Raw genomic sequence first — 14,384 nt, 5'->3', positions numbered from 1 at the left:
TATCACCATCTGTCAACGCCGCACTGTGTTCAATGTTTGTTTATTTTAGTGTTCTGTAATCTTGTACTAGAACATTCGAACAGATGGCGGCAGGCGTCTTCATTGGTTCGAAAATACGTGTTTTGCGCCAATAAACATGAGCGAAACAATCACGTGCACTCAAGCTCCGCCTACAATATTTTAGCACAGAAAACGATTTTCACGGAAATATTTTTTTATTAATCACCATCTTATTACATTTCAGATCGCTGTTTGAACGAAAACATACACAAAACGAAACGATGAGTTATTTAAATCAGTGGATAAGCTACATCCACTGATTTAAAATGTAAAGTATGTGTGGTTCTACATATAATAAAAACTAAACGAGTTTGCTTTAAACTTTGAAAAATCAACAAAATCAACAAATTGTGTTAATGTTAACAGATCGTTATGTTTCAACAACGGCTAGTGAGTGCTATGGGGTATTACGATAAGCAAAGTCTGTAGAAATTAACTAACTCTGTACCGTTAAACGTCGTAGTCCACGTACACACTTTGTTCTTGTTAGGTATAGTAAGTAACATTTGTAGTAGTATGAAAAATATGGCCAAGGCATCTATTTAACAAGCAACTTCCATCATTAATAAACAAATCAAGAGTCTAACGGTTTTAGTAAGTACACTTTTGCAAAAATTAAATCAAAAGAAAAATATAGTACACTGCCTTTAGACATCACTTACTATTAAAGACAATAAAATTACTACTATTAACATTTACTTTATATAATATAATAATTGAACACGAATTTTATTAGCCTCTGCCCTAGGTTCTTTTTTACAAAAATATTATATTCTGTCGTTTCGAGGTCACCGTCTTAACAAATTAGAGCCTTTTGTATGTACCATTTAGAGAAAACAACGACTACAAACACATAGTAGCGAGGGAACACATATATGCTAAAACGACCAAAAAATATTTAGAAACTTTAATCACGTCAACTGCTTACTAAATTTGAAAAATGGGTTGTCGATGAACATTCTTTTCGATCCAGATATCAAATATTTATAGAAAATTTTATTTTAATGATGCGCGATCAAATTTAGAAGCAGTTCTGTAAAACAGCCACTATTATACTTGTCTGGATTAGAGTGTAATCTGAAATTATAAAACTGTAGTACCTAGCTGTAGGCTATAGTTGTAAACGCTAGATTTAGTCGAATTTCTGAACTATTCATTTTAGGCAACAGAGCTAAGTATAGTTTGTTTTCTAAGGGTTGTGCCTAACGAAGTTCTAATTAGCCAGGAAAAGATGTTTCACGTGAGACTTTAGACGCTTTTGACAAGAATTTTCAACTGTAAATTGATGTTAGTTGGCTGTGGGCGCCTGGAAAATAATAACGAACTACTGTTTGTACAGTCTTTAGATCCGATTTTTTAGTTCCATAGGTGTAGTGCCCACAAATATATTTGATCGAACGAAAATTATTGGTGCAAGTTCTTGGTGCACTTGAACGTTAGCCCTTTTATCAGTTTAGAAAACAACTAGATTAATGAATATTTCGAAGATAATTATTTGCAAATTTAGTAACTATAGTTTAAAATATCTTTTGTTTGTTATTTCTTAGTTTTGATTAAGTACAAGTGTAAAAATAAGTTGAGCAGTGTCGATTTATGATTCACCGGATTAACTAACATCCTCGTGTACCGCTTCTACCTACTACTTTATTAAAATTTTGCTACCGATTTTTAGAATACCTGTGTGTTTTGCTAAATTGACTCACAATTCAACCGCAGTATCTAAACCAAACAAAAATTTGCAAATAATTAGCACTTTATAAAATTCCAACTTAGAACTTATTCCTATCATAAGCATTCGTCCCTGTTGGCATCCTCTTCCGACTCTTCGTGTTCCTTCAACAACGGACTTCCGTCACTAATGGCCAGTTTGCTACTTCTTTGGCTCGACCCTTTTTTATGTACAGGGAAACTCGGCACGAAGTTGCTGCAAGGCGTGTTAGGAGCCGACCTCGACAGCCACCCCTTCGAGAACATCTTAGTACCTTTAGGTCTAGACCCTTCGTACAGCGGCATGTACAACGTCTTCGCCTTGGCTCTGCTGTGGAAGCAGCTCCTGCTGCTCTTGGGCTCCTGCGGCGGCATCGGACTCTTCTGCTGCGGCAGCTGCTGGATCTTATCCAGCAACTCCTTCATTTCGACCGTCGGACTCGTGGCTCTCGGGGGCGAATCCGGCGACCCCAAGTTAGCCAGACTGCTGATGTCCGACCCCGTCATGCTGTTCGTTACGCTGTACTGCAGCTCCTGGAGGTAGTGGTTCGACTGGATCGAAGTACCCAAGTTGACCACGCTGCTCGGAACGCACACCGAAAGGTTGAGAAGGTCGGAGAAGTTGTGGTCTTCGTCTTGACTCTCGGAGTCCTGACTGCGGTCTTTGGGTAGTTTTTGTGTGTGCATCGGTATTCTAGAATGGTGGTTGTGATGACTGATGAAAGTGGTACCATTGTTTAAGTATATTATAGTTGGACAACCTAATACAAATTTTTCGTCAACGCGCATTTTCACTACAGTGAGCCAACGTATTAGGTTTATTTTACTCTAAATCAGATGGCGCCATCAAACATTAGCAAAGGCAAACACCCTTCACTCTGCTCTTATACGAGGAGTTATCCATAAATCCATAATTAACATTGTTCCGTAAACAGTAATGTGTATAAACATATATGTACAAAATATGAAAATATACTTGACATAAAAAATATGAAGCAACGCGTTGTAACGTGATAAGAAAGAATTGAATTTAAATGAATTTGACGCATATTTTTATTTGAAGACTGACAGAAACTTTCCAAGGGTTTTTAAACTGGTATAATTGTTTAGTTTTACAAGATTAAAGTAAAACAAGATTTTAAGTAAAATTTAGATTCGTGGTGTTACAAAAATATTAACACAAAATGAAAATATATGTTCAAAGTAAATAACAGAATGACATAAACTTTCGGCGTTAACATTACAAATAATTACAAGAGAGAAAAAAACGCATAAAGAACTTAAGAGGCATGTTTGTAATATCGAGTTGTTAAAGGCTGCTTTGAAGACTGTTTGTTTCTATGAAAAACAATTGCTGTTATCGGACATTTTGGTAGATTTTGTTTCAAAAATATGAGATAACGAATTGTTTCTTGAACTAGTTTCCGATTAGATTAGATTACGATTTTTCAATTTTGCTTTTTTAGATTTTCGATTTCTCAATTTTCCAATTTTTTAATTTCTCAATTTTTTGAATATTTCTTTCAGTTATGAGATTTTTCAATATTTCAATTTTTCGACTTTTCGATTTTTGAATTGATGGATTTTTTTTGATTTCTCGCCTTTTTCCTTTTTGGATTTTCAATTTATTGTAAACTTTAGATTTTTCAATTCTGGGACTGTTTAATGCTTCGATTTCTCAATTTTTAAACTTTTCGATGTTTTAATATTTCATTTTTTAAAATTCTAGGTTTTTCGATATCTCGAGTTTTCAGTTCTTCTATATTTCAATTTTTCAATTTTTCGATTTTTTTAATTTTAATTTTTGATTTTCCAGTTTTTCTTTTCTAAAATTTTTCGATTATTCAATTTTTTAATTTCTCAATTTATCGAATTCAGATGTTTCGTTGTTTTGATTGTTCAATTTCTCAATTTTTCAATTTTTAACTTTCCTTTTCGGCTTCCGACTCCTCAATTTCTCGATCCTCCGATTTTTCGATTTCTCGAAGTCTCAGCTTTTGAATTTTTCGATGTTTCGATTTTTGGATTTCTCGGTTTTTCGATTTTTTTCTTTTGAGCTTTTCAATTTCTGGATTTTCCAATTTTTCAATGCCCCGATTTTTCAATTTTTCAAATTGAATTGGATCTCTCGATTCTTCAATTTTGCGATATTTTAATTATTCATTGTTTTAAATTTTAGTTTTTTCGATTTCTCGATTTTTTGACTTTTCAGTTCTTCAGTATTTAAATTTTTTAATGTTTCAATTTTTTGCGTTAAATTTTCAGTTTTTTGATTTCTCAATTAATCTATTTTTGATTTTCCCACTTCTCAAAGTTTCGATTTTTCAGTTCTTCAATTCTTCGATTTTTCGACTTCGCTTTATTGGTTTGTCGATTTCTCAATTTTTGATATTTCTTTCAGGTTTGATATTTTTCAATACTTCAATTCTTTCATTTTTCGACTTCTAGATTTTTCTTTTTTTATTTTTGGATTTTCAGTTTTTTTTTTTATTTCAATTTCTCAATTTTTCAACTTCTTCATATTTTAATTTTTAAATTTCTAGATCTTTCAGTTTCCCAAGTTTCCAGTTCTATATTTTAATTTTTTAAATTTACGAATGTTTAAAATTTTTGAGATCTCAATTCATTGAGATTCGGATGTTTCGATATTTTGATTATTCAATCTCTCGCTTTATCAATTTTTCCATATGTAAGTTTTCGATTTTTCGATTTTGGCCTACTTCGGTTTCTCAATTTTTTGATTTTTCGACTTCTCGATTTTTCGACTCCTCGATTTTTTTTGTCTTTTGATTTTTCGATTTCTCGATGTCTCAATTTTTGAATTTTACAATGTTTCGATTTTTCGATTTGTTGGTTTTTCGATTTTTTGCTTTTCGGTTTCTCGATTTTTCGATGTTTCGACTTTTGATTTATCCGATTTTTCAATTGTCCAATTTTTTAAATTCTCGACTTCTCGATTCGTTGATTTTTCAGTTTTTCGATTATTAAATTTTAGATTTTTATTTTTTTTTTATTTTTTGATGTTTGGATTTCTCCATTCTTCAGTTTTAGGATATTTTAACTTTTCAATGTTTTAAATTTTAGATTTTTCGATTTTTTAGTTCTTCAATATTTTTTTATTTTTCAAATTTTGACGTTTCTGAATTTTTAGTTTTCGGATTTCTCAATTAATCTATTTTTTTATGTTCCCATTTCTCCACTTCCTAAAGTTTCGATTTTTCAGTTCTTCGGTTCTTCAATTTTTCGATTATTCAGGTTTTTGATTTTTCAATTTTCGGAATTTTTAAATTTTCGATTGTCCAATTTTTTTTTATTTTTCGATTTTCTAATTTTTCGATGTTTCGGATTTTTTAATTTGCCATTCTTTCAATTTTCGATTTTTCGTCTTTCCATTTTTAGATTTTTTGATTTTTCTGTTCGTCAGTTTTTAGACTTTGCAATTTTTTTGCATTTTTCGATTATATTTTACTTTCCGAATTTTTTGATTTTTGAATTCTCGATTTTACGTTTTTAATTCTTCGATTTCCGATTTTTCAATTTTCCGGTTTTTTAATTATTCTATTCTCGATTTTTCGTTTTTCCATTAATCATAAAATTTTTCGATTTTTCCGTTGTTTTGTTTTTCGACCTACGATTTTTCAACTTTCGATTATTCGATTTTCCATTTTCTGATTTTACGATTTTTCGATTTTCGTTCTTCCGCTTTTGTGGTTTTTCGATTTTTCTGTTTGTTTCAGTTTTTATGGTTCTGCAATTTGCAGCTTTTAGATTTCAATTTTGTTACTTTCCGATTTTCCACTTTTCGATTTTTTGATTTTTTTTCGATCGTCGTTTTTTGGATTTTCATTTTTTCGATTTTTTGATTTTTCAATTTTTAGGCCTTGCAATTTTTTTACTTTTCGCTTTTTCGAGTATTTGTTTCATCGAATTTTCGATTTTCGATTTTTCGGTTTTTTCATTTTCCGATTTTCGATTTTTCGGTTTTCCATGTTTAGATATTTTTCGGTTTTTTTTTATTTTTCGATTGTTCTGTTCGTCAGTTTTGAGACTTTGCAATTTTTACTTTTCCACGTTTCTATTATTTTAGTTTCGGATTATTCGATTTTTGAATTTTCGTTTTTTTTTTCATTTTTCGATTTCCGATTTTTTAATTTTTCGATTTTTCAGTTTCCAGTTTTCGATTTTCCACTTTTTGATTTTACGATTTTTCGATTTTTCTGTTCGTCAGTTTTTAGGCTTTGCAATTTGTTTACTTTTCGATTTTTCGATTATTTTTTTCCAGTTTTTTGATTTTTGAATTGTCGACTTTTAGAGTTGTCAATATTATGAATTTTCGAATTTTCGGTTTTACTATTTTTCGATTTTTGATTTTTCCATTTTTCGGTTTTTTGATTTTTCAATTCTCGGTTTTTCAATCTTGCAAATTTTCGATTTTTCAGATTTGTGAATTTCCAGTTTTTCGATCGACCTACGTATTAGATTCATTGAATTTTCGATTTTCGGTTTTTCCATTTTTAGATTTTTGATTTTCCAGTTTTGTATTTTCAGATTTTCTGTTTTTCGCATATCTGATTTATCAAATTTTCGATTTTTCGGCTTTTCGATTTTTCGATATTTGATTTTCGAATTTTCGATTGTTCAGTTTTCCATTTTTCAGCTTTTAGACTTCAATTTTTTTACTTTTCCATTTTCCAAATTTTCGAGTTTCAATTTTCAGATTTTTGATTTTTCGATTTTCTTTTTAAATCTTTGAATTTTTCGGTTGTGATTTTTCGAATTTTTGATTTTTAATTTTTCCATTCTTCGGTTTTTAGACTTCAATTTTCTTTCTTTTAAATTTTTCGATATTCTATTTTCCGCTTTTCAGAATTTTCGATTTTCAGTTTTCAGACTTTCGATGATTAGAATTTTGGATTTTTTAGTTTCATGATTTTTCGATTTTTAGAAAATTTGAGTAGTCGAATTTTCGATTTTTCAATTCATCGATTTTTCCATGTTCAATTTTTCAATTTAAATTTTGCGATTTTCAATTTGTCCATTGTCGATTTTTAGAATTTTCGGTTTTTCAATTTTTCCATTCTCAACTGTTAGACTTCAATTTTGTTACTTTCCGATTTTTTGGTTTTCGATTTTGGATTTTTCGAATTTTTGTTTTTCCAATTTTTTGCTTTTTCGATTTTTCTGTTCATTTCAGTTTTTAGGCTTTGAAATTTTTTTTACTTTATATATTTTGATTATTTTCATTTCCGATTTTTTTAATATTACAAATTTTTGACTTTTCGATTGTCTGGTTTTCCCGTTTTTCAATTCTCGATTTTTCGATTTTTGAGGTTTGTGAATTTTGCACTTTTCGATCGACCTAGGTATTTGATTTCATTCAATTTTCGATTTTTTGATTAGCCATTTTTAGATTTTCGATTTTTACGATTTGTATTTTTCGATTTTCTGTTTTTTGCATTAGTGAATTTCAGTTTTTCCGATTTTTGATTTTGCGCATATTTGATTAATCAAATATTGTTGCTTACAAAAACTTCAAAACATCTACAATATTTCAGAGTATTCAGTTTTGCTATTCTTGATTTTTTTTTTTAATAATAATAGTGCTTTATTACGCCGAAAGATGTAAAGGCATTACATAAAGTACATAACAAAATATTAACATAACAATTCATATTAACATAATAGTAACAATTTGCGACATTCTTTCTTGAAGGCGTTGAGGGAGATACCAAAAAACTCTAAAGTGTTGCATTCGTTAGCAATCATCAAAACGCTATTTAGAGGCGAATGTAATGCATAATTCGTTTTATGAACTGGTATAAAAAACAGCCTAGGCGTACGAACCTTACGGATTGACACATTAAGACCTACCAACGCTAGCAATATGGGGGCTTCAATTAAACCATTTAATAATTTAAAAAGAAAACATAGTTTGTGATACTTACGACGATTTTCTAGTGTATGTACTGACAGATAAGATGCAACAAGGTCTGTATCTGCTAACACAATACCATCACCACACAACTTATATTTGACATATTTTAAAAGTTTGACTTGGACAGCTTCAATTCGGCTTATGTGAGTGATATAAAACGGTGACCAGTTGACACAATTGAATTCCAATATCGATCGGACTAACGAATAGTATAATATCAGAATGGTTCTGATGTTACTGAAGTTCACCGTCCACCGCTTTAAACACCCCAAAAGTTTTCTACCTCTAGAAACAACATATTCACAGTGACTGACGAAAGATAATTTAGTGTCTAAATAGATACCCAAATCCTTGGCATTGCTAACTATGTCTAGGGGCGTATTTTCTAGTAGGTACAATGGAACTGAGGGACGACTTTTGCGACTAAAGCACATTGCTTTGCATTTTTTAATGTTAAGAGACATATGATTGAGTTTACACCAATCGTTAAGACATATAAGATCATTTGTCAAAGTATTTATGTCATACATGGAATCAATCTTCTTATATAACTTCTTCAATAAAATAAATTACTTATCAGTATGTAGGCATTTTAACGCACAGCAATAATCGTTCTTGATGAGTAATGACCGATGACTACTGTACCACAGTAAATCCTCGAAATCTAAAATTTAAAACACTGAAAAATTCAAATATAGGAAAATTGTAAAATCGAGAAATCGAAACTTAAAAAAATCAAAAAAATTAAAATTGGAAAATCTAAAATTTAAAAATCGAGAAATTGAACAATCGGTTAATTCAAAAATCAAAACATCGAAAAATTGGAAAATCGAAAAATAAAAAAAATTGGACAATCGAAAATTTAAAAATTCCGAAAATTGAAAAATTGAAATATAGAGAACTGAAAACTCAAAAAATCGAAAAAAATTAATGATTTCAAAAATTGAAAAGTTAAAATTTAGAAATCGAAAAACTGAAAAATCGCAAAATTGAACGAAATATCAAAAAATTAGGAAATTAAAAAATTGAGAAACAAAAAAGTCAAAAAAGCAGAGTCTAAAAATCGCAAACTTAAAAAATCGAAAAATTGAAAAATCAAAAACCTGAATAATCGAAAAATTGAAGAACTGAAGAACTGAAAAATCGAAACTATAGGAAGTGGAGAAATGGGAATATAAAAAAATAGATTAATTGAGAAATCCGAAAACAAAAAATTCAGAAACGTCAAAATTTGAAAAATAAAAAAATATTGAAGAACTAAAAAATCGAAAAATCTAAAATTTAAAACATTGAAAAGTTAAAATATTCTAAAGCTGAAAAATGGAGAAATCCAAACATCAAAAAATAAAAAAAAAAAAATAAAAATCTAGAATTTAATAATAGAAAAACTGAAAAATCAACGAATCGAGAAGTCGAGAATTTAAAAAATTGGACAATTGAAAAATTGGATAAATCAAAAATCGAAACATCGAAAAATCGAGAAACCGAAAAGCAAAAAATCGAAAAACCGACAAATCGAAAAATCGAAACATTGTAAAATTCAAAAATTGAGACATCGAGAAATCGAAAAATCAAAAGGCAAAAAAAATCGAGGAGTCGAAAAATCGAGAAGTCAAAAAATCAAAAAATTGAGAAACCGAAGTAGGCCAAAATCGAAAAATCGAAACTTAAATATGGAAAAATTGATAAAGCGAGAGATTGAATAATCAAAACATCGAAACATACTAATCTCAATGAATTGAGATCTCAAAAAATTTAAACATTCGTAAATTTAAAAAATTAAAATATAGAACTGGAAACTCGAGAAACTGAAAAATCTTGAAATTTAAAAATTAAAATATGAAAAAGTTGAAAAATTGAGAAATTGAAATACAAAACAAAAAACTGAAAATCCAAAAATAAAAAATAGAAAAATCTAGAAGTCGAAAAATGAAAGAATCGAGGTATTGAAAAATATCAAAACTGAAAGAAATATCCAAAAATTGGGAAATCGACAAACCAATAAAGCAAAGTCGAAAAATCGAAGAATTGAAGAACTGAAAAATCGAAACTTTGAGAAGTGGGAAAATCAAAAATAGATTAATTGAGAAATCAGAAAACTGAAAATTTAACGCAAAAATTTGAAAAATTCAAAAATTTAAATAATGAAGAACTGAAAAGTCAAAAAATCGAGAAATTGAAAAAACTAAAATTTAAAACAATGAATAATTAAAATATCGCAAAATTGAAGAATCGAGAGATCCAATTCAATTTGAAAAATTGAAAAATCGGGGCATTGAAAAATTGGAAAATCCACAAATTGAAAAGCTCAAAAGAAAAAAATCGAAAAACCGAGAAATCCAAAAATCGAAACATCGAAAAATTCAAAAACTGAGACTTCGAGAAATCGAAAAATCGGAGGATCGAGAAATCGAGGAGTCGGAAGCCGAAAAGGAAAGTTAAAAATTGAAAAATTGAGAAATTGAACAATCAAAACAACGAACATCTGAATTCGATAAATTGAGAAATTAAAAAATTGAATAATCGAAAAATTTTAAAAAAGAAAAACTGGAAAATCAAAAATTAAAATTCAAAAAATTGAAAAATTGAAACATAGAAGAACTGAAAACTCGAGATATCGAAAAACCTAGAATTTTAAAAAATGAAATATTAAAACATCGAAAAGTTTAAAAATTGAGAAATCGAAGCATTAAACAGTCCCAGAATTGAAAAATCTAAAGTTTACAATAAATGGAAAATCCAAAAAGGAAAAAAGCGAGAAATCAAAAAAATCCATCAATTCAAAAATCGAAAAGTCGAAAAATTGAAATATGAAAAATCTCATAACTGAAAGAAATATTAAAAAAATTGAGAAATTAAAAAATTGGAAAATTGAGAAATCGAAAATCTAAAAAAGCAAAATTGAAAAATCGTACTCTTAAAAAATCGAAAAATTGAGGAATTGAAGATGTGAAAAATCGAAACTTTAGGAAATCCAGAAATGGATAAATAAAAAAAATACTTTAGAAATCGGCAAACTGAAAATTTAGAAACGTGAAAATTAGAAAAATTGAAAAATCGAAATATTTAAAAACCGTAAAATTGAAGAGGACAAAAATTGAGAAATCGTATCATTGAAACATCGTAAGATTGAGAAATCGAAAAATAAAAAAATCGAGAAATAGAAAATTTAAGGAATGGAGGAATCGGAAAAGCCCAAAATTGAAATATTGAAAAATTGAGACATTTAAAGTTGAAAAATCGAGAAATCGACAAGCCGAAAAATCCCAATAGCGTATTTAGGTATAAATCACAAGATCATGACCATTCTACTTTTTTAAATTTAAATACATAACATAAATTGGAAAATGTTGATTTTTTTTTCCAAAAATCTTGACGTCTAAGGTGAAAACTCGACACGGATGCATGAACCGTAAACGGGGCGAAACTACAATTTTACTATTGTAAAATTTGGAGATTGCGTCATTTCATTATTCGTGACAAATTTTGGAGAGTGTAATTTGATAATTCAATTTGAAATGTAAATTTTGTCATTCGGGAACATTATGTATTAAATCGTTAAGATGTTCAAGAACTTTGTTCACTTATTCGTTGTAAAGTCCAATGGTCGAAACGGGTTAGTTCTTCGTAGTGGATGTGTATCACATCAACTCTAACGAATATCGGTTTATAGATAAATCGCTTAAAGCCGGTATTGGCCTGAGTGTGCTTTGGTCTGTAGATCAAACAAGTTCTCAGGCGACGAAAAATTTGTATTAGGTTGTCCAACTATAATATACTTAAACAATGGTGGTACTAAGGTACTTACTTAATTTTCTTATAGGGCGAAGCATCACAGTTACTTTGGCTTTTGCTTTCTACTCTATCTGTCGCTAACTGCTCTACTGGATTTGGCAACGTCGTAGTGTCGCTTACGTTAGTATTTACAATATTCGTTGCATTCTGACCAAAGCAAGGGTTGTCTCTGATTGAAATCTGCCGATTGTGGGAGGGGGTGGTTAAAGCGGACGGGGTATTCGTGGTGCTTAAGTGGGATTGAGCACTAGGACTAGTGGGCTGGTAGAAGTCGCCACCGGAAAGCAGGGACGCCGAACGAGGCAGCTGAGGTTCTTCTGGAGCTTGGGTGATTTGTTCCTCGGTGGTTACCTCTTCCAAACTGCCCATGCAAGAGTACGGAGGAGGGATTATCGTGTTGGCCTCGTTAGCGGCGTTACATATAAAACTCGAACTGAGCGAATCTATTGTGCTAGTAGCGGATAGCGATCCTACAAAAACGACAATTCAATAAAGCGCTAACCACCTTCTTCAACCACAAACCGACAGGCCGTACTATAAAATTACGAAAATATTGCACCATTAAGTACCCGGTGGAGCTGTTGTTGTTCTTAATTATGGGATCGCCGTTGTAACTAATCACTAGAGGGTATAAATCAGGCTTTGAAGTCACCTTAAAGCAAGAAAATCACCCACTTGCGACAAAAGTCTAGGTCGTACCTCAGAGTAAGGTGGAGGCGGCTGATGAAAGCTATTACATCTACTATACTGAGGAGGTGCGTAGCAAGATCCGTTCGAATCGGGCTCGGAAGCTCGTTCGTCTCTGCTGGAGTCGCGGCAGCACAGACTCCCGTGACTGTGGCGGCGCCAGAGGGAACAGGCACACAAGATCCCAGCAACCGTGGCCATCACCGCCACCCAGAAGTACCTACAACGCGCGCTAGTGTATTCTGGGTTGCCTAGTTCTAGCTCACCAGTGTCCCAGGAACAGCGGAGTGAAGAAATTACTGGCAGGTACAGCAGAGGGTCGTTGCAAAGTATTGGTCAGAAGGAAGCAGCACCCTTGCTTGCAACAATCTTTAGGCGGGGAACACGTGTAGTGACCTCCATCGCAGTTTTTTCCTACAAGTTGCTGAAAATACAAGACAAAGTTTCACCGAGTGCTTTCGTTAAGTAATTGGGGTGTTTGTAGTTGGAACAAGTTCTTCAGAGTAATTACGTTAATTAATACTGACGTCAATAATAAAGCACAAAGCTATCGATCGTCTTCGTGTTTTTTTCGATCATTAAAAAAAACATCTCGTTATCTTAATTAGTCGCTTACAGTAGTCATAAGTACGGGAAGAATAGTATAGTTGCCAAACGCACAGGACAGGAATGTCGCATTGCACTTTCCTCGGCGATTTTCCAGCCCAGAAGCCAGAAGGAATGGAAGACAATTAACTGGAACAAAGCCAAACTTAATTAAAATTGCAACGATGAAAAAGTGCCGCGTTAATATTATTTTATTCAAACAAATACGCTTTGTCGTATTTCTTATTCATGTAATTTTATTAAAGAAGCCTATCGCATATGCTTTTATTGCGCTTCGCCGAAATGAAGGATGAAACGAGAATATAGAAAAGCTGTGTACTTTGGTGGGACAGAGAAAACAGGCGGCGATCGCCGGCGCCACGACGCTGGGACGTTGGCGTCGCAATTCTCCCGAGCTTTCGGGAAAATAACGCGACGTCCCTGGAAATCAGCAAGATCTCCATTATCTTTCAGGCAGATGGTGTAAGCTCCGATGACATGACAAGTGATGTCTAATTTGAGGCGGGGGCGGCGCTTTCGTAAACAACTCACTTTTAAGTTGTTTGTTGATAACACTTGTAAGATTAGCGATTAAAAAACCCACAGTGATACTAAAAAAAATTTATGGAGGATTAATTTGAACTAATTGGGAAATAAAGCGATGATTGCTGGGGATTTTCGGATCAGAATTTGCGATTTAATAAGTAATTTGGAGTTTTAAGCCAGGAATTTCACCGAAAAAAGCGAAAAAGTCGACGCAGTTCATTATTAAACAATAACTTGTTGACAAATTAAAATCAATAAAGAAAAAATTGTCAGTGTTATCGCAATCGCGATTTAATAATAATTTGTTTATAAAAAACTGTGCTAAAAATACTTACGTCTTAGTGTAGTTAAATTTTGATTCACAGGTTTGATTTTTCCTCACAATTCGCTTTAAACTCGATTACGTAAACACAAGAAGATAAACGATTTAAAACAAACGATAAGATAAAACAACAACAAGAAATAAAAATTTAATCTGATGCAACACTAACGAAAAATTGCAAACTTAAATTATTCACTACCATTGAGAAAATGACCCAAAAATCTATCGATTTTTTATGGGGTAAACCGCTTAACCCAGTTTGCGTGCCCCAGTCGCACACTACCCCAGAACGAACTGCCACAAATGCGAAAAAATCGTCGAAAATCTGGCACGATTTTGCAAATCGGGCACAAGAAACACAAAAAAAAAAAATAAAAATTGGTGTTTGCAAAAATAGGACTCACCTTGATTTGGGTTAGCGAGTAGAGAATTTGGCTGTTTTGATTATAACTGCGACCCTATTTTTGCATTTTACGACCTACTGACAACGTGAATTTCGCCATTCATCCGAAACTGATTTGTTTCGGCGACGCCATTGTGGAGGGGTGACTAACTGGCAGCGCCGCGACGCTCTGCAGTGGCGTCTCCTCGTAATCCCTCACTGGGTGTTTATGAGAAGAAAATTTTTATTTATATCCGGCGGACGCGAACTGATGAATATTGATGAGGCGCCTTCAGACAAACAAAACTAAATCCGCTTTAATCGATTTTGCAACTGCACCACACCGTTTAAAAAAAATACAACTA

General features: G+C 31.8%; 1 protein-coding gene across 2 annotated transcripts; it reads right to left on the bottom strand.

Moving 5' to 3' along the window:
- Positions 1 to 196: 196 nt before the first annotated feature.
- Positions 197 to 14,270, bottom strand: LOC135136310 (uncharacterized). Of its 2 annotated transcripts, none has more exons than XM_064065525.1 (7): positions 14,042 to 14,270; positions 12,801 to 12,919; positions 12,451 to 12,608; positions 12,197 to 12,404; positions 12,020 to 12,149; positions 11,511 to 11,967; positions 197 to 2,461 (listed from the first exon to the last, which is right to left on the bottom strand). In XM_064065525.1, exons 2-7 carry the CDS (start codon positions 12,807 to 12,809, stop codon positions 1,846 to 1,848), a joined length of 1,578 nt encoding a protein of 525 aa, XP_063921595.1. In that variant the 5' UTR covers positions 12,810 to 12,919; positions 14,042 to 14,270; the 3' UTR covers positions 197 to 1,845. The 2 variants fall into 2 exon arrangements, with proteins under 2 accessions (XP_063921595.1, XP_063921596.1); XM_064065526.1 differs by lacking the exon at positions 14,042 to 14,270 and adding an exon at positions 13,651 to 13,725.
- Positions 14,271 to 14,384: the final 114 nt, after the last annotated feature.

This window comes from Zophobas morio, unplaced genomic scaffold (assembly GCF_036711695.1).
Source record: "Zophobas morio isolate AGI-343-1 ecotype UQ-CSIRO unplaced genomic scaffold, CSIRO_AGI_Zmor_V1 ptg000026l, whole genome shotgun sequence".
NCBI lineage: Eukaryota > Metazoa > Arthropoda > Insecta > Coleoptera > Tenebrionidae > Zophobas > Zophobas morio.
Note: the sequence above shows the minus strand (reverse complement) of the source record. Positions and strands in the feature narration are given on the sequence as shown.